Here is a 22,676-nt window from a genome sequence, read left to right on the forward strand (position 1 = left end):
TAGCCACAACATAGGTCCGGGCGTATCTATTTGGGGTACTCTGATTACTATTCAATTGAAAAGGCAGTTGGGAGGCTCCATGAACCCATGTGCCAATCAAATTAAGAATCATTTCGAGTTGATTCGAGTGGCACATTGTACGTCTGCTGGCGAACAAGCATGCTGGCATTGAATTCATTGTGGAAGCGGGACTTCGACCCTTTTAGGTGAGTACATCGGCAACTTCAAGTGGACAAGTAAATAAAACATTATTTGGTGATATTCAAGATTCTATCTAGCAATAGGAAGTATCTGCTCAAGTACAGTAGCACTGCGTGGTTCTCGTACTTACGAGTCGATACTTCAACCCGAAGTTTTCTTGCGTGAAGAAATATCATTGTAGCGGGTTACCTGTAGAGTGTAAACTGTTAGATAACAGAATGACTGCTATTTCAAAGATTATATTAATTGCTCTCGGATCAGTCCAAAATGTGAAGAATAGAGTGGGCTAATGTATAGCATTGCCGAATTTTCGGCGACCATAACAGGGGTTTAGCCGACTAGATTGTGACGTACTGATGATATGTATGTCATTACGTGCGATCAATTGGCTGCCACAACTCAGGGGTGGCACAAACAAATTGACGAGACGCTAGATTGTCTGGCCCCACGTTTTATTTTGGGGACCCGGGCGGGGAAAAGTTTATCATCTATCCGTCAGCTAGTCTCCACTAACCTAAACATGGAGATTAAGCATGATAATTAAGTTGACCATTCCAATGTCCACAACGAACCTTCTTTCAATGACGCTACAGTAGTTGGTAAATGAGAATTTCTAATTGGTTGAGAAACTCTATACTATGGCATAGTATCTGTATTGTTGAGTAGAGGTCAAAAGACAACAGACCTTCAACATCAGCAAAGGTAGAGGATTGTCGTTCTTCTTTAAAGGTTAGCCTGGCTTTAAACATTTTGGATCAGATGGCCAATCATTGAAGAGCCATTTAATCATCACTTATCAATCACATAAAAGCTGCAGGGAGAAATTTTTTGTAGTCCGTGTATTCATTCACCTTGCGTATCTTATCACAGTGCTGTAGTTTTCAATCCTTGAAGTCTGATTACTATTCTCCAGGATCAGTTATGAAATAGGCATTCGGTAAGCATTGAGGTTCCATTACAAAGACTTGGCAATGTCACTGCCGCGTGTACATATTCCACTTCCTCCTGCTCTATCTGTAGTGTTTGTCCGCCCACATTCCGTTGATTAATTAACCTTAATGGTTAGCTCTTCGCTATAAGGGCGGGACCCCACTCGGGAGACCCCTTGGATGATGCGATTTGTTCGGCATTCAGGTACTGTTCGTGGCAAATCTTCACATATGAGTCTTCAAAATGCAGACATATTGACCAATCATTTGTATCTGAAAGTAATGGGTGAGGTTTGGAAAGCATATATAAGGGATCATCATCTACGTCTGCATTGAAGTATCGGCACAGTTTGCAGTACATCTACTTCTCCAGCTTGAAACCAGAAAATTCCATCAAAATGAAGCTTCAACACCTCTCTGTCCTTGGCCTTCTAGCCACACCACTTCTTGCCCACCAAGAAGCTTCAACAGAAGTGCTAAAACGTTCCGCAAACCTCTCCAAGCGATGCGCTTCTGGAACTGCAAACTACAACAAACGTCGATATGAACGACGAAATGCAGAAGCTCTCGCGAAACGATCTGGAAACGCGACATACTCTATTACTACCGAAGCGCCCTACTACGATGTTCTCAAAAATGACACTTGTGTCTTGGCCGCCGATGTCACTGCTGGACCATACTACTGGCCTCGATCCGAGACTCTCCGTCAAGATATGACCGAAGGCCAAGCCGGTATTCCTCTAACTCTTGACGTGGGAGTTATCGATATGGCCACATGTGAACCACTTCCTAACGCGCTCGTTGCTTTTTGGCATTGCAATGGTACTGGTAGTTATTCCAGTTTCACCGGTCGAGACGCCAACATTCCGTTCCCAACTCTGCTTAAGGAGATGAATATCACGGATTACCAAATCGGTGTTACGGATATACACACAGATGATTCAACTTGGTTGAGAGGAATGTGGCCTACGAATGATGAGGGAATGTTGGAGATGAAGACTGTCTTTCCTGGTTTCTATGTTCAAAGAACCATTCATATTCATGCTCAAGGTAAATTTTTCTCTTTGCCACATATAATTCCTTATTATTGTATCAAATCTCTGTGGATTCATTTACTAACACAAAAATGAAGTTTTCACCGACTATGTCCTCCACTCTAACGGTACCCTTTTAACTGGAAACTCAAACTCGATCGGTCAATTCTATTTCAACGATACTGTCACCGAGACAATCATGGCTCAGGAACCTTATGTGAGCCATACTCAAATCAACCGCACCACAAATGCTGAGGATAATTACTATTCGGATGGATTCGCTCATGGATATAATCCAGTTATGGATATTGTTGCAGTTGATGGAGAGGATATCACCAAGGGAATGATTGGGTATATCACCATTGGAATTGACACTACGAACAACCCTGAATTAGACCCTAGACCCTAGATGAAGCTCGATGCGGTGTCGTGAAAAATCACGGTATAATAATTGGCTGGATTAGATACTTGTAAATAGACTGGAATATGGAATATGCATAAGTTGCAACGCAGATACGAAACATAAGATGAGAGGATTAACAGGTGTGTGATGGAAACTTGACAGTTATAATCCTTTCCCATCAATGATCTTTATCTTCCTGTTCTTGTACTTTAAAACATTGAATTTATGTCTATGCCTGCAGCACTCTCAAATCGTGTAAATCAAATTTAGATTAATCTTTGAACATCCTTCAAATAATGCTCATCATGAATTGAAAATACTGAAGCAAGCTTGTCTACACTATTTCTTTTCGATATCATGGCTTTTTTTAAATTCTTCTATCACATTATTCATAATTCATAACACACAAGTGTTAATGAATCCCTTTCATCATCTCTCACACTATCTTTCTGCCTTTCTGGCAAGGAAGTCTGACAGCTCCACATGATATGGCCAATCTAAGATATTTGACTGCGAGTGCCAACCACGAAAATCTTGTTCTTTCCTATTAGTCGAATTACCACTAGAACATGTAAATTTTCACCTTGATCCTACTATTGAAATTCTATTTAAACCCAACTCTATCAATAGAACACCGAATATCGAGCAAGAACTAACCAGGATTTCTCCATGAGCTTCATCCTACACATCTTATCCTTCTAATCTTTAGCCAAAAGATCCTTTAAAGCTTATTTATCAATACAAGACTTCTTCTAAAATAGTCATTAGATATCTCAAGATACTACATAATACCAAGATACAATAGGACAACTGTTCATGGATTCTTTTCTCCAGGCGATAAGTTTTAGTTCTGCTTTTGGTAGCGCAATAAAGCGAATGTAACATCTTTAGCCCTCACAGCAACCTCTTTGACTTGCTCTTCTTCTTCTTCGCGGAGTCGAGCTATCTTGAATCTTTAGGTTCATTACTGTAAGAGTAGCCTAATCTTTATCACCGACTATGATTATCAGAGATTTCAAATACTTTATTAACTTTTTTTATAGTATCACACTCACTCACTCAATTAGAAAAAATTATCATCCTTCCAAACATCTCCCTTCCTCCTCAGTTTCTTTTATACCACAATTTCTGCTTTGCGTCCTCATCCCTTCTTTGACCTTCTAGCTGAAGCATGAGAATGAGAAAGATAGTGGCTAATACACTAAACAGGAGAAACTCGAAAAACACGTTCAGATATTCTTCTGAACCCGCGAACCCTATATACCTTCCCAGCTAATTGCAAATTAGCAAGAACGGATATGTGAATGCATTGACATCTTGAGAAGAAACAACAAAATCAGTACGTATATATAAAGCTACAGGGTTTGGTACATGTGAACGCATGACTCTATGACTAGACTATAAAATCAGACTACCCCTCTCTTTAAATAAGATGTGGTGTTTAGCGGTGATTTATACCAAATCTCATGTCAAATAATCAATATCGACATACACCTACTAATACTAACACAAAACTATTTTTAGTTTCCCAATAGATAGATAGATACTCCAACAACAACAAAGCCACAAATACAACTCTCAAATACATCCCTGTCAACTCCTAGATCCCCCTGTACAAAAACAAATCATTACATCCCCCAAAACACAATCTACACTACCCATCCCAATCCTCACATACCATCATCATTATCACCATATTCCATTAAAACCAAATCACCTTCCAAATCTCCATTCCTCTCTCTTTATCATTTACAATTCATCAGACCCACTCCGCCACCCATTCCACCCCAGTATCCCAGTACCCCTTTCATAAGCGAGCGAGCCGCTGATCATCTTTCAGATTAAAACTCTGAGTATTCATTTATTCATTTGACGCATCTATTTTATATTTACACGTAGATATCAATCTCTAGTACGATCGAGATTCGAATTTGAGTCTGATGCGATATCCCACAGCTAACTTAATTCCTCGCATGATTATTTCGCCATTCAGATGAACATAAATAAATACATAATAGATAAATACAACAGGTACACCCACATCTCATCAACCCCTTCTCTGCATTATCATTTTTTCCCTACGATCTCCAAACCCCAAACCCTTAGACAGCCCCAAAGCACAACAAACAAAGACACTCGCAATAAGAAGAGATCCAACATTTGATATCTTCAAAGCTTTCTATTTTCTCGGTATGTACCTAGTACTTATCTCTAAATATATGATTTCATAACACCATCTAGCTTTCTATTTCCCTCTACTACAATTCTCTTTATATTTACAATTTACTAGTAAATTAGTACCCACATAGTATATACACCTCGGTATCCATTATATCACTCTCCCCTTCGATACTATAATTCAGTCATCAGCTCATTACTTCCACTATGTTAAATAGATTTAGCATTGCAATCCCTCCCTAGGGTTTCAGATCTCCAGCTACCAACCACCAGCAACCAAAATGGCAAACTATTACAACCTAATCCTCCCTCCCCCATCATCATCAAAATCGCAATCGAAACCGCAATACGTATTTCATAATCTCCACACTCCACACTCCATCCCCCTTAACAATCCCTATACTCTATACTCTGCCCATAACCCAGAAGTTCCAAAGCGCACCAAAAATCAAAAATCAAAACACAACTCCACCTTTCCACCCCACCTCATCCCATTCCCTTTCCACCCCATTCCTCAATCTCTCAATCCATTCCAATCTCAAACTCAGTTCCTAAGCATCAATTATAAAATATACATTAACATTCCCCCCCCCACCAAAAAGACCAATTCACTTCAATCAACTCAAGTACCTAGCTCCTTCCACCCTCCACCCAGTATCTCATTCGCACATCCTCCTTCTGACTTCCTTTCCTCATCTTCCACGAAGCATCTTCCACAAAGCATCTTCCACAAAGTCCCAAAAACCTTTTCTCGCCTGCGAATAGCCGCTAGCTACCTAAAAATACTCAACCTCGTTGGTCACCATAGCCATAAGCCCAACACCCTCCCCTCTCCCCTCTCCCCTCTCCATCACCACCCACCACAAAATCCCGTCTTCCTTTCCCTCTCTCCATCCCCATCCCCATCTACATCCGTCCACATCCATTCAAATACTATCAGAATCCTATCCCATCCCATTCCATTCAAATACCACCCAACCAACTTCTAACTTCTAGCCACCTCCAAAAAAGTATCTACAAACATCACCTCAAGATCATTTATTCATTCAGTTCGATTTCATAGTCTCAAATAAATAAAGTTTCTTCCCGATATCGAATTCCATATTCATCCCATGAATTATAACAGCATTTAATACATTCTACATCATATATCCATTCAAAAACTCAACTGAAAACCATATACCATAATCACATTTCATTATTCAATTACAAATTTTCCATTTTTTTTGTATTTACTAACCATATTTAATTATCTCAGCATATTTATGTTTCATAACTACCCGGCTAATGTTGCCTCAACTAACTCCCAACTACCCCTTACCCCCCGCACCATTGTAAAAACCAAAGCCAATAAACAAAAAACAAATGAGAAGAAAGGCCATAGTACCTATTGTATGTTGTGATATGAGAAACTCCCCTATCCATCCCACAGTCAACCAAGGAAATCGTTTATCCATCGCAACCTAATCCATCCATTCCACTATCCTCATAAACAAATTGACAGCGAGCACGTCAGTCCCTCAAACGCCAGCCACGCAATGTTCAAAACGCGGCATATATCCTTTGTCAATATTTAGACACATTAACCCATCATAATTTCGGTAGAATAAGAAATGCACCCAGTGCTTCTTTCCATCAATACCATGGTATAATATCCCCCCTTTCACCATTCCCCCCCAATATTCATTCCTATTCCCGTTATCCATCCGTATCACAAGTTCTCGATAAATTGCTGTTGTGTTGTAATTCGGCCCGGACTGTTATCCCTTACTGAGCTTAAACGAAATCTGGAGCTGTTGCTACAAGTGCCGAAAACAAACCAGCACCAACAGCAGCTCCTCCGAGTGCAAAATATCCTACAGCCTCAACAAACTTTCTCATCTTGATTCTCTTAACTGGTCGATTTTCAGGTCCAGTTGATGTAGTAGTAGCCAAGACTGCAAGTTTGTTTTGTTGGGTGGCAGCATTAGCTGTGGGCAGTTGCACATCCGATTGAACCTCTTGAGCGTGATGGATGGTATGAGTTGTATGTACTGAGGATTCAGGGCCAGTAGTTTCTTCTTGTGTAATCATAGCAGCTTGCGACTTTGTAGAGTCGTTGACACCAGAAACCCAATCTCGAACCTCGTTTTTGATTAATTCATCGTGGGAAATCTCATCAGCCTTTCTCTTCTTGCTAACTGAAGAGTTGTCAATGATGTCGTCAATACTTAGGCCAGATCTAATTGGATGTCTTTCCAAGACTGGACTCTCCACAGCTCTTGATGAGGCGTCTGAACTGAAGTAATATGGATGAATTGAAGGTCGGTCCTTGGATGATTCAATATTGGAAACCGGGCGATCGTTGATGACAAAACCATGATCGATACCATTGCCGTGATATTTGATGGGTAGTATAGGTTGTACGAATTTAGCCAGGGGCTTTGTGAATTTGATAGCTCGGCTTGATCTTGGTGTCATTGATAAGGGTGAGAATTGGGTTACTTGAGTCTCTTCATCATCAACATGAGCTTGAAATTGTACTTTATTTTCTTCTCTGGCTTCAAAGAAAGCGTGCTTGCCAGTTTTATCGCCCAAACTTCTGGCAGATAAGGTCTCGGGAGTTTGATCAGCGTAACTTTCTTGGTAAGGTGGTCTAGCCATTGCTACTGACGAAGGACTAGCCTCTCGGCCGTAATAAGAAGAAAATGGTGATCTTGGTTTCGTGAGAGCATAATAGTCGTTATGAGAATTTCCGCATTGACGAGCAGAAATCGAAGCACGGTTTATATGAGGATTATAGTAACCGAAAGGTGAAGCATCATAGGCAGGAGTACAAGTAGCATAGTAGCTCTCGAGATCGGACTTGGAAGAGATTTCGGCGTAAGGTGAATAGCTAGCGGGAAGATGGGTAGGATTAGTGCCTGGCTCTTTCTTGAGTAAACCGTCTTTGTATAATGTTTGTAGACCTTCATTGGCAGCTTCGGAGAGGCCAACACTTCGATCATCATCATCATCGACTTCATCTTCATCATCGTTGTTCTGTTGATCTAGAGCGATAACCTCGTCAGAAGTATGAATCTGAGTCCTAACATGAGATTCGGGAATGTTCACATTGTTGTCAAACGGAGTTCGAGAGTTGATGGCCTGTGGAAGCGCCTGAGCGAGGGTGGCCTGTGAAAGCGCCTGAGCGAGGGTGGCCTGAGGAGCAGGAGAGGATGCACGCGATGAACCCGAATCTAATGAAGGATATGAAGATGGAATCTCATTGAGTGCTCCACGACTTTCAGTTAGCAGAACGTGAACCTCTGATTCCTCCGATGCGTCGGACATCGATTCATCTTCGCTATCATCTTCACCATTGAGATCATCATGAGAAGGTAAATCCTCAAAGTCCCTGAAACCTTCCAATTCAGATGAGTTTTCCCTATCAGGATCATTAGAATCAGATTGTGCCGAAAGCATATCTTCATCTTCGTCGTCGTTGCTATCGTAATTGAAAGTGTATTTGAAAGACGCCTTTCGAGGATGATCAACTTCTTGCTGTGGATTTGTCTTTGATCCTACACCATCGCGAGAATCTCCCACGATACTATCCAAGACTGGTGACTTGGGAGTGTACTCGTCTTCCTCAGTTCTTTCGTCAGCCGAGATATAAGAAGGCTTAGTCGGCTTCAATCTAGGGCTTGGAGTATCGTCCACTGTCAGGTCGATAGCATCAATAGTCTTAGATGTGGTAGGGCTAGAGCGAGTCATTTCAATAGATGTATCAGCCGGACTGGAAGCTCCTTCAGAGACGTCTGTATCATTAAAATGGTAACCTTCATCTTCTTCGTCTTCGTCGTCGGAGGAATCGGGCACAGTGTAGCTATTAGGTCTCCTGTAAGAGTGAGGTTAGCGTTTGCTGTGAGAAAACGATATAAGTGATACTCACTTCCATGGAATTACTTCGTAGTTGACCTCGAAATGACATGGTTGGAACAGATCCATACCACGTCTCACACCAATACCGAAGACAATTTGATCATCTGAGTTAAGAGGCTTGGCTTCTTCTCCCAACTTTTCTCCGTTCAGAAAAGTACCATGCATAGAACCTAAGTCACGAATTTGGACAACCTAGAAGAAGTCAATACAAGCCAACCAACAATAAGCATAGAGTATTCTTACATTATCCGAAGGCTTGTAGATAATTTCGGCATGATTTCGAGACATTACCGGGCTGTCGAACCAGGCATTATCAATCGCACCCAAGAGACCTTTGCTAGGACTCTTTGAAGCTCTGCCTATTTGCAATACTGTTCGTGTTGGGTCGAGATTGATCAGTCTCTCGCCGCAAGATAGAAAGTCCTCATCTGATTCGACTGGTTTGTGGCGTATATGAATGTTCACTGTGGAAAGTTTAGTATGAATGTTCACGAAAGGAACAAATAGGGAAACGGAATCTGCATAAAATGATATCGAGAGTGCTCTGAGTATAAAACTCGGCAGATATTTGAGGGGATGAGGAAGAAGTGATATGACCCATAGCTGTAGCCTTGAGGATAGATGAACGATCAAAAGTGGATAAGCACGATGAAATCCATACTTTACATACCTTGATGAGACATCCTGTGGATTTTGAGCTGTCAAGACTTTGAAAAGTCTGTACGGGCTATCAAGAAAGTGATGGAGGGTTTGGGATTTGTGGAAATTAAATATGAAATTGATGGTACGAAGTTATTCGGGTTGAGGATGGTGAAACGCAACGACAAGGCTATCTGTATTCGTTGGCGGTGGATCCTTCGGAAGGTGAGATTGAAATGGTTGATATTGGTAGACGTAGTGCAAATGGCCAGCCAAATGTTTCAATATGTGTCTGGATTGTATTGAAGGTCAGATCTCGAACGAAAGTGGAATTTGACGACCGAGTTTGTTGTGTGAATTTCCTTTCCTTAAATAAAGTCGAGGGTCTTGAAGATCATGTTGATGTTGAATAGAAAGTGGTGAGGGAGTGTTTGTAAGGGAGTGTTTGTGAGGGAGAGCGAGAAGTAGAAGAGTGGAGAGGAGGGGTTGATACGGGTGTGGTTAGAGTCAAAAGCAGAAGCAGAAGCCGTACTAGGGACTAGGTGTAGGTCCTAGGTGTAGGTACTAGGTGTAGGTACTAGGGACTAGGGACTGGGTACTTGGGTACTTATCAGGTACTAGGGTACTGGGTTAGGTAGGCAACTGCTTGAAATATGTATGGTAGATTGGATTGGCAGTACAGAATGGGTCTAAGCTATGGTAAATTATGAGGAATTTAAGGAATTTAAGGAATGTTAGTGGTTTTAGCGTTGTCGATAAGGGATCGTCATAGATTGATAGAGGGATAGATGGGTGAATTGGTGGATGAACCCCAGGTTTTATGATATGAGGGCACGTGAGGGTGTGAAGACCTTGATATTCAGGCGAAAATGAGCAAACCTCCTATCATGTCCTAGTATCAGGCATGTGTTATACTCTTATTCTTAATATTGCTTGGTAAATCCATTTATCGGACCACCTAAATAGTATTAATCTGATCCGACTCTTCCATATCTCCGGCGTTGCTTTATCTAGCACTCACCTCCCGCAAACTAAACCACTAGAGCACACCTCTCTCCCAACTTATCCATATCAACCTTTTTTCCAGGTTCGCTATCGCTACTCCGTGCACAACAATTCCGTCACCAATCGTTCTTATCTGACTACTAGTGGCGACAAGGAATACACATCTCCCCATTAAAAAACGCACATGCGTGGATAATTCGATAATCCTGATTCACTGGATGCACTTCTACACCTGCCTAGCTACTAGCTATATATATCCTATTCACAAGATGTATTTCATCATAGGCCAAAAAAAATACATTCGAAATATTTCTTGATTCACAATTGATCATTTTCTGACTTTATGACTCATAAAGATTGCATGTGGAAGAGAGACATTTCTGAAAAAATTGTTTCTATTTAAATCAATCTGTTCAAGCCTATCAAAAGAATAACCTTACAAATATTGATCCCAAGTCCTCACAACATCATTCTCATTGTCTAAGCCGAGTCAAGTACTAGGTAATCTGAGAAGAATCGAAGAATCACAAACATATTCACATTCACAACTTCACGACTTCACCACCTCACCACCACATACACAAACACGACATAAATCTCATTCAAAATGACGAGAGATTTAAGAAGAAGAGTACTGGAAAGTCATAAGACGGTATCCAAAAAAGCTGCATCGCGTGTAGGTTCCAAACCAGTGTCAACCGTAAATTCAAAAACGAATTCGCGAAATGTCAGTCGCCACGGCTCGGATGAGGAAGATGGAAACATGAGCGACGATGACAGTACAACATGGAGGTAAGCTACATTCTTCTCCTCACAGCGTTACCTATTCTTTTTACTCACACATTCCTACAGTGTTAATTCCGTCGATGATATGCTCGATGCGCCGGAACCACAAGAAGCATCCGATGTCTGGGATCAAGAATTAAGTGATCGCATTGAAGAAATCGTGGATCGGAAAAGAAGCAGCGAGGAGGGTCGAGAACGTGCTTTGATGGCATATAATCACTATCTCATGATTAGATATTGTTACGACGAAATCGAAAGTAAGGTCGCAGAATTATATCCTGCTTTGTGCAAAAGCATCAAAGCCGACACGGGAGAGAAGGAAGCTTGTTTGGCTTTAAGAGGTATGCGCTATCATCGTATAATTCATGGGCATTTTTTTCTAACCTTATCACAGCTATTGGCCTTACGATTATTACTTGCCCTTCCGACGATGTTTACGAAGATATATTCCGATCTCTCAAACAAGCCTACCAAAGATCAGAGCATGTTACTGTCAAAGCAGCAGCTATACGAGCAATCGCTGCATTAGCAACCTACGGTGGCGCATCCGAGACAGAAATCAATGATATCATGGATGAATTCCTGGAAATAGTCGAATCTGATGGCAATTCAGTAGACGCCCCCGACAGTCCGGAAGTTGTTACAGCAGCATGCGAAGAATGGGGCAGTTTAGCTACCTTTGTGGATGATTTGGAAGAAAAGTCCGAGGCAGCGATGGAGGCATTTGTCGACCAATTAGAAAGTTCCTCAACATCAGTTCAAATTGCCGCTGGAGAGAACATCGCCATAATCTACGAAAAAAGTTATACACCACGAGAATCGGACGATCCTGAGGCCAGCGAGAACGAGAAGGTAGATGAGCATGGTTTCCCTCTCGATGTCAGTCAAGTAAAACGCTACGAGCCATGGCGTCAAAGGCATCAACTCGAACATACACTTGGAGAGTTAGCAAAAGCCTCATCGAAATCTATATCCAAGAAAGACCGAAAGACACTACATGCTACCTTTGGAGATGTTTTGGCTACAGTCAAATACCCAGTTCGAGGACCTAGATACTCGAATGTTATCGATGAGAATGGCCACCTACTAGGATCTCGAATGTTTGTCCGCATTCATAAGAGTGGAGTCATGAAAATTGACAAATGGTGGAAATTACATAGACTACAATCTTTAAGAAGAGTTCTGGGTGGTGGTTTCATGACCCATTATCAGCACAATGAGGTTGTCTTACAAAGTCTGCCGTGAGTATCCATCATTTCACTATTTGCCTTTACAAGATATACTAATCAAGGTGATAGTGCATTGATCACTAGAAATTAGATCGATCATATTGCATGGTCAACTCTGGGAGCATGCTGACTCCTCCTTCATTTTCTCATTTTCTTCACGCAGCAACGATTTACAGCATTTTTCTTTCTCCGGCTCCCATCGAATTTAATCTTCTTCGGCGGTCTCTCTGCGTGTGCATGCATGGGTTTGAAAGGTATTTTATCATGATTGATACCAGCAACAGGGAGTTTATGGACATCAGGTTAGGTAAGGTCATGAAGGAAGGGAAAAAGTTTGGGATTTTTCGTTTCCGGGAGAGCGAGCGGTTCCAGGTCGGCGATACATTGTGGTATTTGATATACCCCTTTTCTTGTTTTCGCTGAGTCGGCTATTTTTGGACGATGAGATGGAGAAGGAAGAAGGAAGGATAGGATGCAGGAATGAAGACGGACCTGAAATTCCCGACGTAAGTCGGGATTCGAGAGCGGGTTTCTAAGTTTCTAGGTCATTTTAGATGGACAGAAAGATAGACAGACAGACAGACTCATCATTCATCAGCATGCATACATTACCATCGCGTGGAACAGAAAACCCATAAAGTTATCCACCACAATATTTGCACGAAACATTGCCATTATAATTATCCTCGGTATTATCTTTGAAGAAGAAGAAGAAGAAGAAGACCCGGCTGATCATTTGACGAATTCCTCGCCGAAAACCAAGCGAAACATATAGTGTCGTAAAGTAAAGTGTAGCAAAAGTAACACAAAGCAACAAAACCAGTATCCAGGTTGAAATGTTTGTATTCCGTCTACCTAGGTAGCTATGGAAGATACACAATCTGGTGTGAACAAATCGTCTGAGAATGTAACAGTAAGATGGTTTCTTATCTTCGTAAAGGTTTCATGTATTAGATATGGTTTTGTTGTACCTAGATTGATTTCTTACTCTTTCTTATTCTTTAACGAATTGAATCTATATCCCGTCTAAACCTCAAAAACACTTTCTCCCTTCCATCCACCCTCCCCCGTGCAACCCTTTCTCTCTCCTCCCAATATCCATCCTTCCCTCCCTTCAATCCCCAAACCTCTTCCCCTTCTTCCTCCACACCCCCCTCAACCTTGACAAACCATTTCGCCCTCCACTGTTCCCCCCTCTCCTCCATACTCCTCCTCCTTCTACGCTGCGCCTCCTCCAACTTCGCCTTAACATCCTCCGCCTCATCCAATTTCCCCCCCTCCGCAGCCCTCTGATCCGGCCTCAACCTACTATCCGTCTGCGCCAACTTCCCCATTTCAATCTCCGTAATTTCATTAAGTTGCGCCGCAAACGTCGTCAACCCATAACAACTGGCCGCATTATCCACCAGCTCTCCCACTTTCCAGATCTCCGTCCCAGAACGACCCGCTTCGACGAGTTTGAGCGAACTGGTCCAGTTTCCCTGGAGACTGATCCCTGTATGCTTTCCTTCTCCATCATATGCTTCCACACCTACATCTTCGCTTCGACCTCCAAACATCCCCTTTTGCTTGAATTCCACCAACGCTTTCGCTCCTGTACTTTCATTCGTAATCGTCATGTTTCCGACCGGTTCCACGTATTTTTCGCCCATCACTACATTTCTCAAAAACACAGTCGCCACATTCCAAGTATATCTTTCTTCAATGCCATCCGGAAGCCTCAGAACCATTCTTACACGTCCATCTGTAATAAGCTCCGCCGATTTTCCCCAAAACTTTTGAGTTGGAGCTGGCGATTGTCCCAACGACCATTTAGCCGAATCTGCTTGACAAGCCATCCGAACCGGACGATGCGAGACTTTTTCCACCAACAGTCTAAACCCTCCCGGAACTTCTTGATCGCTTCTTACAAGCTCGAAAGTTTCTCCTAACATAGGATTAAAAGGTTTACGAATAGCGCGTTCTTTAGCTCGACTATTACTAAACTGTGATACTGCAAATGCTGCTACATGTAACAGTCTTTTTATCGGATCTTTCTGATCGGCGGCTGTATTCAAGAGATTACAATATTCAAGCTGTTCTGCCACGCGTTGTAATAAAGATAGAGGTTCGTTGGCCGAGACTGGCATACTAATAGTACTCAAATCTTTACCCACGTTCTTTCTAAGAAATCCGATCAAACTTGGAGGCATGACTGTTGCAGGTGGTATAGCTTTTCGACGTTTTGGTGCTGCCTTGATTGGTAAAGGATCTAGATTTTTGGGCTTGATTGGGAATAGTGCTGCTGCACCATTAACGTGTTCGACTTCTTCACTTCCTCCACTAGAAGATGTAGAAGCGCCACAATCGTCCTTTTCCTCTTCAGTTTCTGAATTCATAGTTTCTTCTTCCCCACTCTTACGATTGATAATCATAACCTGTGAATGGTCCGGATCTCCAGCCTCTGCGTCATAAAATTCCCCTGTAGAAGCTGACTCTATGCTGTGTGTAGACCTAGCAGACATAGGTGCAGCATTTGATGCACGGCGACGTTTACTGCTAGCTATCAAAGTTTGAAAATCCGAGAGTACTGCGTCTAGATCCTTGAGTAAAGATGTGCAATGGTCATGAATATTCTGTTCTTCATGTGAAGTACGTGATTTTCGAGGGGTTGAGCCATTTACATCCATCTCACTAACAGCAGAAGCTGCAGTAGGCACTGGAACTGCAAGTTGTGCGGCCACACCGCGCTGCATCGTTGTCGGTGTACCAGGTGCGGGTGTACTCGGCTTTCGTTTCCAAAAAGGTCTCTTTTCATTCGTTTGACTGGTTTGGTTGGTTTGAGGAGCAAAATAGTCAGCACTTTCTTCGACCAGAGGACTTCCCGAAGGTGCCCCAAGAAGATGTGAGTGTCGCCTATTTGGTGTGGCAGTATCCTTCGATAATCGACGAACGGCATCCCTAGTCCCTACAATCCTACTCACAAGACCTTCAATCTGAACCCATTCATTTTCCTCTTCTTTATTCGACGGAACCTGTAGATAGCTGGTCCTGATTTGCAATCCCACATTCGGTGTTGGAATTGATTCCAATTCGACACCTCCGATAGGGCCTCTAGCATTATTGCTAGCCTTCTCCAAAGCTTTGGTCCATTCCTCGAAATCCTTGGCGTTGTTTGCTTTCAAATGCCAGATTTCAGCACCAGAATCAATGTTGATTTCTCTCCTCCTCTCATCTGCTGCAATCGCAGCCAAACTTAATGGAATGGCTCCTCGAAGTGCCGATGAATTGCGACTATAGTAATAGGATAGAGTGCAAGTTGCGAAATCCAGGGAGAAGAATCTGCGAGCGTAACCTTGTCCCTTCTTTCTTCTTCTCTTTTGTAAAACACCTACATGGTAGCTTGAAAAGCCACCTTCACTATCATTTCTGCTGATCATAGAACCTCTACTGGCGCCTCTACCCATTGCCGTACTCTGTAAACTTTCAACGGACTCCGAAGCAGCGGCTGAGAGATTTGGACTTGGTTTTCTGCTGCTCTGTGCATGCGAACCATCCAGACCCTGTAGTTTTTGTAGATTGCTCGAATGGGGAGGGGAATTAGATGGATATGTCAGAAGAACGAAAGTGGCAGTCTTCGATATTTGTTTCGAGAATGTATTGTCGAACACCAATCCGTACATTCCCCCATGACCCACCGGCACCGCAAATGTGCCCATGGATACCTTGTCTGCTTCGCATTTTCCACACCATTCAACTAATATGAAACCCTTTGCTTTCAACTGATCTTGTGCGGTGGAAGAATCGTTTCTCGAATCGGTGGTAGCGGATAGTCTTCTCTGCGAACTAGAATCTGGATGAAGGGAATGAACGGCATCGTCGAAATTGGGTTGTCGCGGGGTAGAGGCTACACTTGTTGATGATCCGGTTCCTGGATGTTTGACAATTCCAAAGTTTCTGTTATAGTCAATAATATAATCTAAAATTAGAAAATAGAGCTATCCCACATGGACTTTTTGTGCGGTTGAACACTCCATGAGATTGTATGTTTCTCCTCAACCTTGACCCATCGAACGATATACGACTGCATAAATCTATCAGACAATAGTACTATTCACGCCTTGTATTACACATACCTTGCTATGAATTTCTAATTGCTCCATGCCAGCCATTGCGCTCTACTCTATTGTCTTTCTTCCGTTTGATGGCTCATCCGAATATTCCGAGAAATGGAGAAGTTGTTCAAAGTTGATTGAGAATTGGTCGTGGCAGGAAAGGGAATATCTAGGAAGGTCAAGTACTCCAGGAAATCAATGCAGATAAAGAATGTTAACTTGAAGCGGAGAAGTGTCGAAATTGAGAGCCAGGTTAGGATCTCCCTTCATAGATATCCGTAATAGGTAATCAATGAGAGTTTCGTCTTTGATAATTCCACGTATTCGGTACGAAAGTTCATCCCATTTGTTCGTTCGTATATTGGGGTTTACTGTGCTATGCTTGCGGATGCTTGCTGATGTTTACTTGTTTGATAACTTTCTTACGTAGGTAATCCCTGGAATAGCATTCGACCTGGTCTTGAAGGCTGGAGGCTGGAGGCTGGCTTAAGGCTAGGCTTTTGCTGTCAGCGGCTCAACGGTCAATGCACTTTTGTGAATTGATTATTCGGCGGATGTTTGTAGATGCATCGAGTGAGAGGAAGTTATGATTGATTTATGCTTTATGCTTTATGCTTTATGATTTATGAAAGTCAAGAATAAGAAATAACAAAACAAAACAATATATCTCAAGGTTGTGTGAGTAAGACAGGGAAACAATCTACATCAAAGTAGCCAAATACCTACCTAGTATATAATTATCTAAAAGGCTACGTAAATCATCCGGCCACCATGCAGAGTAAAGCAAGACAGGGTTACACCCCATCCATCCCGTTACACGATCTCTAAAGCCGAGCTAGAGGCTAATAAAGCTCTATCAAGTACGACAACCGATCAATTGTCAAGATGTCATTCTAGGTAATCTCAGCCTTGTTGTTTGACGCGTCTTTAGCACAAATTTATGTATCCCTAGTAATAAGATTACGTCGTGCAGTACATGTAAAATACCAACAAATCCTAGGTAGATAATCGCCGAGCTTATTGAATTGGTGAAACTACTTCAGGTAAGCTCAAGGATTGGCAGTGCATAAGAAATCATTAATTTCTAGAGAGAAAGGTTGTACTTCGATGAACTAGCAGAATCGAGAAATTCAACCAACGACTAATTCTTTTCAATTTGTTCCTAGAAGTACTATGCATGTAAATAGGTATTGGGTAGGTATAAATTAATTACTTCTTATAAACTGGGCTCGAATTTTGCCTAGCTTCTAGGCCAATAGATAGTGCTCCTGTCCATTTTTAACCCCTTTGAATGCTAAAGTTATGAAACCCCGAGAACTTTTGTTACATGTTGTAGAAAGATGCATCGTAGCTCGTCTATCAGATTTATCCCTCAGCCCCCTTCAGCTCACTAACCGCAAAAGAACCCCACCTCTCATCATCTTCGATTCATTTCCGCCGTGTGGCGCAGTTTAAATCCATTACACAATGCCTTCATATCGGGGTATTGACTCTTTAATAATTCAAAGGCATTGGGAACGATCCGTACAGCCCATGAATTGACGCGCGCTTGTTGACCGGCTTTGAAGCACAAATGGAAATATCCAGGATGTCTCGTATCGAGACAGAAAGCATATACAGATCGCTTGGGATTGGCCTCCGTGTAGGTTGTCAACCAACGTTCTAGAAATAAAGTCAGTACATTTATCATTATCTACATCGAAAGGAGTAATTTTACCTGTGTCGGTTCTGCTGCCCTTTTGGAACTTCTCATGCAGCATCATCTCTTCAACCTTCTTAGACATAGCCTTAACATGATCCACGATCAATTCATCAAGATCACTGTAGTTGTATTTGTTGTTGATTCTCAATTGTCGACCAAGTGAAAACTCATTCTCCTTTTGCAGCTCTAATACATCAAGATGCTGATATACGCCATCGGCAACTTTCCATGTAACTGCCAGATGGTCATTTCCCTTTGATGAAGGGCGAATAACAGCATCTCCAGGGGCTTGTGATCCGAGATATTCTTCAGCTTGAGTGGCATTGAATGGTCTGAAGAGAGGGTGCTTGACAACTCTTTGGACGCGGCCTGTGGCCTTATCTTTTTCGCGGAGCTCCTCTCTATCCTTTTGCTCTTGATGTATATCCCAGGTACTTATATCGCGATCAATGCGTCTCCTGTATGGTCGCATCTGTGACTCGCGTAGTGATAATCTGGCAGAAAAATTTCGTCGATCAACGTCAAGCAACTTAGCTTGAGCAGTTTGGCCCACGGAAAATAGGCGATTCAAAGAGGCGTTGGAATTATCTGAGCCGTCGTCTTTCTCGACACGACCTTCAATTCCAGAGTCCAGCTTAGCGATGATGAAATCATCCTTTGCCACTCTGATGTTGACAGATACAATCATGCCTTCGCATAACGACTCGTGAGTTTCTCCAGTCAACATGGTGAAAATTTCGTCATCAGACAACATGCCAAAGTTACGGCGCAATTCTTCGTATGGCGCCAATAATTCGGCGCGAATGGTCTCGAGCGTTGCACGTTTGCGTTGATTGTAGTTTTTCTCCAATTGATCGGCATACTCTTCAAGAATCAGGTCATTCACCTTCTCCTGCTCATCATCCTTGATGAGCTTCCGGACAATGGCTCCTGGTCCTCCCTCGTCTACTTCTGCCTTGACATCTTCTTCATCAAGCTCGAGTGCATCGGCTGCCATCTTCCTACCAAGTTCGTAGTCCTCTGGATGCACACGGGTATTGTCAAGATAATCAGAAGCAGGATTTGCGCTTTCGTACTCCATGTATAGGAAACTGGCACAGTTGTTCCAAACTCTTGGACCTACAACTGGCAATTTGTTATTGTCTGGATCACCTACAAGTTCTTCTCGAGTATTCACCACTCCACCATTGGCATTGATAGACTTCAGAACAGCTGTAGCCTTTCGAGGGCCAAGACCACAGATGAAAGGTAAAAGGTTTGCAGTGTAAGCGTCATTAACCGCTTCGTTGATATTGACACCACAAAGATTGACCATATCAACCATTGCAGTCTCCAATTGTCTTCGAAGCTTATCCTCTGGCAACAACTGTTGAGATGCGTGGAATGATAATGAAATGATGTCCTTTCCAAGGGCTGCATACTCTTTCATTGGGTTCTGGAGATATTTGGCCAAGCCAACACAATATCTAGCGAGTGGAGCAAATGCAGGGTGATCGACAGCAGCTCTTGGGCTATCTTTATAGAGTCGAGCAACTTCGTCATTCACGACGATGATGTCTAGAGGCTCACTTCGCTCACCGTCACCATCTTCATTATCAAACTCATTCCCTCGCAGAGAGTGTTCCTGCACCAATTCTTTGAGACTCGATACAAGCTTATGAGTTTCGACAGAGAAACCACTGACACCAAGAACATCGGGTTTCTTCCTGCGCACCAAATCGACAAATGCTTCTCTAGCTCTCTGGTCTCTGGAAAGATTGTCGAACTTTCCATGGTCCAGGACCCGACCGTCCTCTTCAACGTAGGCCCAGCATACGGCATCACGATTGGGGTCACCATTACCGTTAGATAGAGCAAGCACTCGAGGAATAGTACCCAGAACCATGCCTCTCGGCTTGTATGGCGCCTGGTCAAGCTTTCTCGAGTATTCTTCTCGACAGATTTTAAGGATAGAATCTTGGCACTCTGTTCGCATGCTTTCTTTTACTCCTTTGGTGATGGTCCTTTCAAGCTTTGAAAATGCTATGTCGAGAACTTTCTGTCTTTCATCGTTCCACGCATCAGCGACCTCACTGTAGTTGTCGGACCTGAACTCTGCAAAGAGTTGTTTTCTGAAATCGCGTTCATTCTGGAGAGATACTCGAACCTCTAGTAATCCTTCTTCCTCGGCTTTCAACATCTTCAAAAACATTTCAGGCTTGCTTGCAATGTCCATGAAAGTCTGGTTCCTGAGATATTTTAATTCATAGTAAGGATGTTGTTCATCGATCTTTTTGAGACCTTTATCGGTTCTAGCACAGCTGACGAGTCCTTGCATATAATGATGCTTTCTGAAATGCTGGCGCATCTTTGGGCTCATGAAAAGTTCCTCGGCGAATAAGCTTCGTGCTGCTACCAAAACTCCATCGCCCGTAGGGAAATCTTCTGGGCTAGCCAGAGTATCGGCGAGATCAATTGGGCTCAACGGCGGATCTTCTGTGTATTTTTTGCGGCCTTCCATCAAAACATTTCCAGCAACCTCGTCGGCCGTGATTCCATAAGCTCGCACAAGTTCATAAGCCCTGCTTTTACGAACACGATCAAATCTTGACGCTTTGTTGCCAGCTCGCTTTTCTTTGACTTCACCGTTGGAATCCTGCAGAGACTTGATTTCCGAGGAGTATTGAAAATACAGATAATCCTGAATATCTTGAAGCTCTTCCATAGTTTGGGCGTCCGGTAACATTTGCTCGAAGGTTGCATCACTAATACCAACGGCCAACTTTAGGTTCTCATAGGTCTTGTCTAGAACGTTACGCTTCTCGATCAGTGCCCTAAACTTCAAGTCGAGTTCCAAAATGCGCCAGAGGTCGTCTTGGTTCAGGAGCTTGTCTGCGCTTACTTCGTATTCAGGCGCATCTGGGTTATCCGATCGCGTTTTATTTTTTCTGGCATGGATGAGATAATCCTTTCGATGTTGGAACACATAAGGAACTTCGACTTCATCCACAACAAAGAACTCCAAGACTTTGCTGATAGCTTTGGTGAATGGAGCCTGCATATCTCCATTGAAGTTCTTTTTTGGCCAAATGAGACTTGTGATCCATCGAGCTTCCTCTTTGAATTGTTCGTCGGTGATTTGTAAATGTTTGTAAGGTTTTCGATCGAGCTGAAATCGTTCCGGTTCATCGGAGTACCGAATATAGTTATCTTCGTCCGTAAGTAACTTCTCCGCAAGCTGCGAAGGTTCGAAGACATCCTTGAGTTCAAGGTTCTGGTCCCCAGCTTCGGCTGCCTCGGCCTCATCCTCCAAGGCGAGAGCCCAGTCGTAATCCTCGCCATTTCCAAAGATGGCTTCCATATCATCCAAAGCATCCTTATCGAGACCCGATGCTTCGGCACCACCAACGTAACCCTTTTCTCTTGGACGGGCTACCTCTCTTTCCTCGGCGAGTCTGTCTCTTTCATCGTCCTCGAGCTCGTCTTCTTCAATGAAATCTGCGAATTCATCAATACGATGGTCTGGGCGTGCGAAAGATCGCTCATAATCGTGTGGCGCATCTTGTTCTTCGTCATCAGAGAAGATTTGGTCCAGGCCTCGCTCTCGATCCTGCTCGTTGTCTTCTCGGTGGCCACGCTTAAGACGCTTAAACTTTGGCTGCATAAAAATTAGCTCAGTAGGCTGATATGTGCGAATGTAACAAACCTGCTGTGTTGTCTTTCTCTCCCATTCTGGATTTGCTTCTCCAATGAGATCCAAATCTTCGTCATCCAAACCCTCTTCTTCACGCTGCTCTCTGCGGCGCTTCTTTTCTCTGCGGCGACGTCTATTTCTCGCATCATCATCGTCCTCTTCATCTTCATCTACGATGAAGCCTTCTCGAATCTGCTAACGTGTCAGTAACAATGCGCAAATGGAAATTTGGAAGGAGAGCTATGTACTGCACGAGCTGCCTCCTCATCGTCATCATCTTCTTCTTCACTTGAATCATCTTCCAAGCCTCCATTTTGTCTTCGGGGTCCCGCAGAGCGAGCTTCACCAGTTTCCTCGTCGAATTCCTCATCGTTCTCCTCTTCATCAACCTCAACGTCACCGTCAATCAGATCGCGCATATTCATGATTGCGGTGTTCTTTGCTGGGTTTCTTGGTAATTGTTAAGGAAAATATCGAAGGCTATGAGGTCACAATTGCTGCATACAAGGCGATTGTGATAATTTCATGTAAGGAAATTGTAGTTGAAAGCTGAAAATAACCTGAAAGAACCGCCTTTTGACAACTTTTTGGCAGCCTTTTAGTTCTCGCGACTTGGGAGTTTATTGATTGTGGCTGGTGATAGATAGCCTCATATGTGAGGCTTAGATACCATATCTATCCTTCCCTGGTCATGTTTTAGCCACATGAGCCACACTGGAAGTGAATGGCCAGATCCGCGCGACAACTATCACTTGTGCCAGAACTACAGTTATTAACGGCCATGAGCTTTTGGGAAAACAGATGTTAGCATCAGGATTGGTATACCTAGATATGGTCGTCTCGGCGACAGGTGAATATTGCAATTGCAGAGTCTCAATCATTCCCTCAAGAAGTGGTGAG

The 22,676-nt window shown here is 42.9% G+C and overlaps 5 protein-coding genes across 5 annotated transcripts; 2 read left to right on the forward strand and 3 right to left on the reverse strand.

Moving 5' to 3' along the window:
• Positions 1–1,528: 1,528 nt before the first annotated feature.
• On the forward strand, positions 1,529–2,573 carry Bfra_011024 (putative protocatechuate -dioxygenase beta subunit protein; the record flags this gene model as incomplete). The annotated part of the gene is made up of 2 exons (XM_037341353.1): positions 1,529–2,180; positions 2,263–2,573. 2 exons carry the CDS (start codon positions 1,529–1,531, stop codon positions 2,571–2,573), a joined length of 963 nt encoding a protein of 320 aa, XP_037188772.1.
• Positions 2,574–6,521: 3,948 nt separating this feature from the next.
• Positions 6,522–9,331, reverse strand: Bfra_011025 (putative fha domain protein; the record flags this gene model as incomplete). The annotated part of the gene is made up of 4 exons (XM_037341354.1): positions 6,522–8,604; positions 8,659–8,840; positions 8,892–9,112; positions 9,319–9,331. The coding sequence occupies 4 exons, from the start codon at positions 9,329–9,331 to the stop codon at positions 6,522–6,524; spliced, it is 2,499 nt and encodes an 832-aa protein (XP_037188773.1).
• A 1,568-nt stretch (positions 9,332–10,899) lies between these two features.
• On the forward strand, positions 10,900–12,432 carry Bfra_011026 (putative ifrd domain protein; the record flags this gene model as incomplete). The annotated part of the gene is made up of 4 exons (XM_037341355.1): positions 10,900–11,084; positions 11,145–11,419; positions 11,473–12,319; positions 12,377–12,432. 4 exons carry the CDS (start codon positions 10,900–10,902, stop codon positions 12,396–12,398), a joined length of 1,329 nt encoding a protein of 442 aa, XP_037188774.1. The 3' UTR covers positions 12,399–12,432.
• An 876-nt stretch (positions 12,433–13,308) lies between these two features.
• On the reverse strand, positions 13,309–16,458 carry Bfra_011027 (putative oxysterol-binding protein; the record flags this gene model as incomplete). The annotated part of the gene is made up of 3 exons (XM_037341356.1): positions 13,309–16,243; positions 16,294–16,370; positions 16,423–16,458. The coding sequence occupies 3 exons, from the start codon at positions 16,456–16,458 to the stop codon at positions 13,309–13,311; spliced, it is 3,048 nt and encodes a 1,015-aa protein (XP_037188775.1).
• Positions 16,459–17,818: 1,360 nt separating this feature from the next.
• Positions 17,819–22,201, reverse strand: Bfra_011028 (putative transcription elongation factor spt6 protein; the record flags this gene model as incomplete). The annotated part of the gene is made up of 4 exons (XM_037341357.1): positions 17,819–18,063; positions 18,119–21,740; positions 21,789–21,968; positions 22,025–22,201. The coding sequence occupies 4 exons, from the start codon at positions 22,199–22,201 to the stop codon at positions 17,819–17,821; spliced, it is 4,224 nt and encodes a 1,407-aa protein (XP_037188776.1).
• Positions 22,202–22,676: the final 475 nt, after the last annotated feature.

This window comes from Botrytis fragariae (assembly GCF_013461495.1).
Source record: "Botrytis fragariae strain BVB16 chromosome Unknown tig00000223, whole genome shotgun sequence".
NCBI lineage: Eukaryota > Fungi > Ascomycota > Leotiomycetes > Helotiales > Sclerotiniaceae > Botrytis > Botrytis fragariae.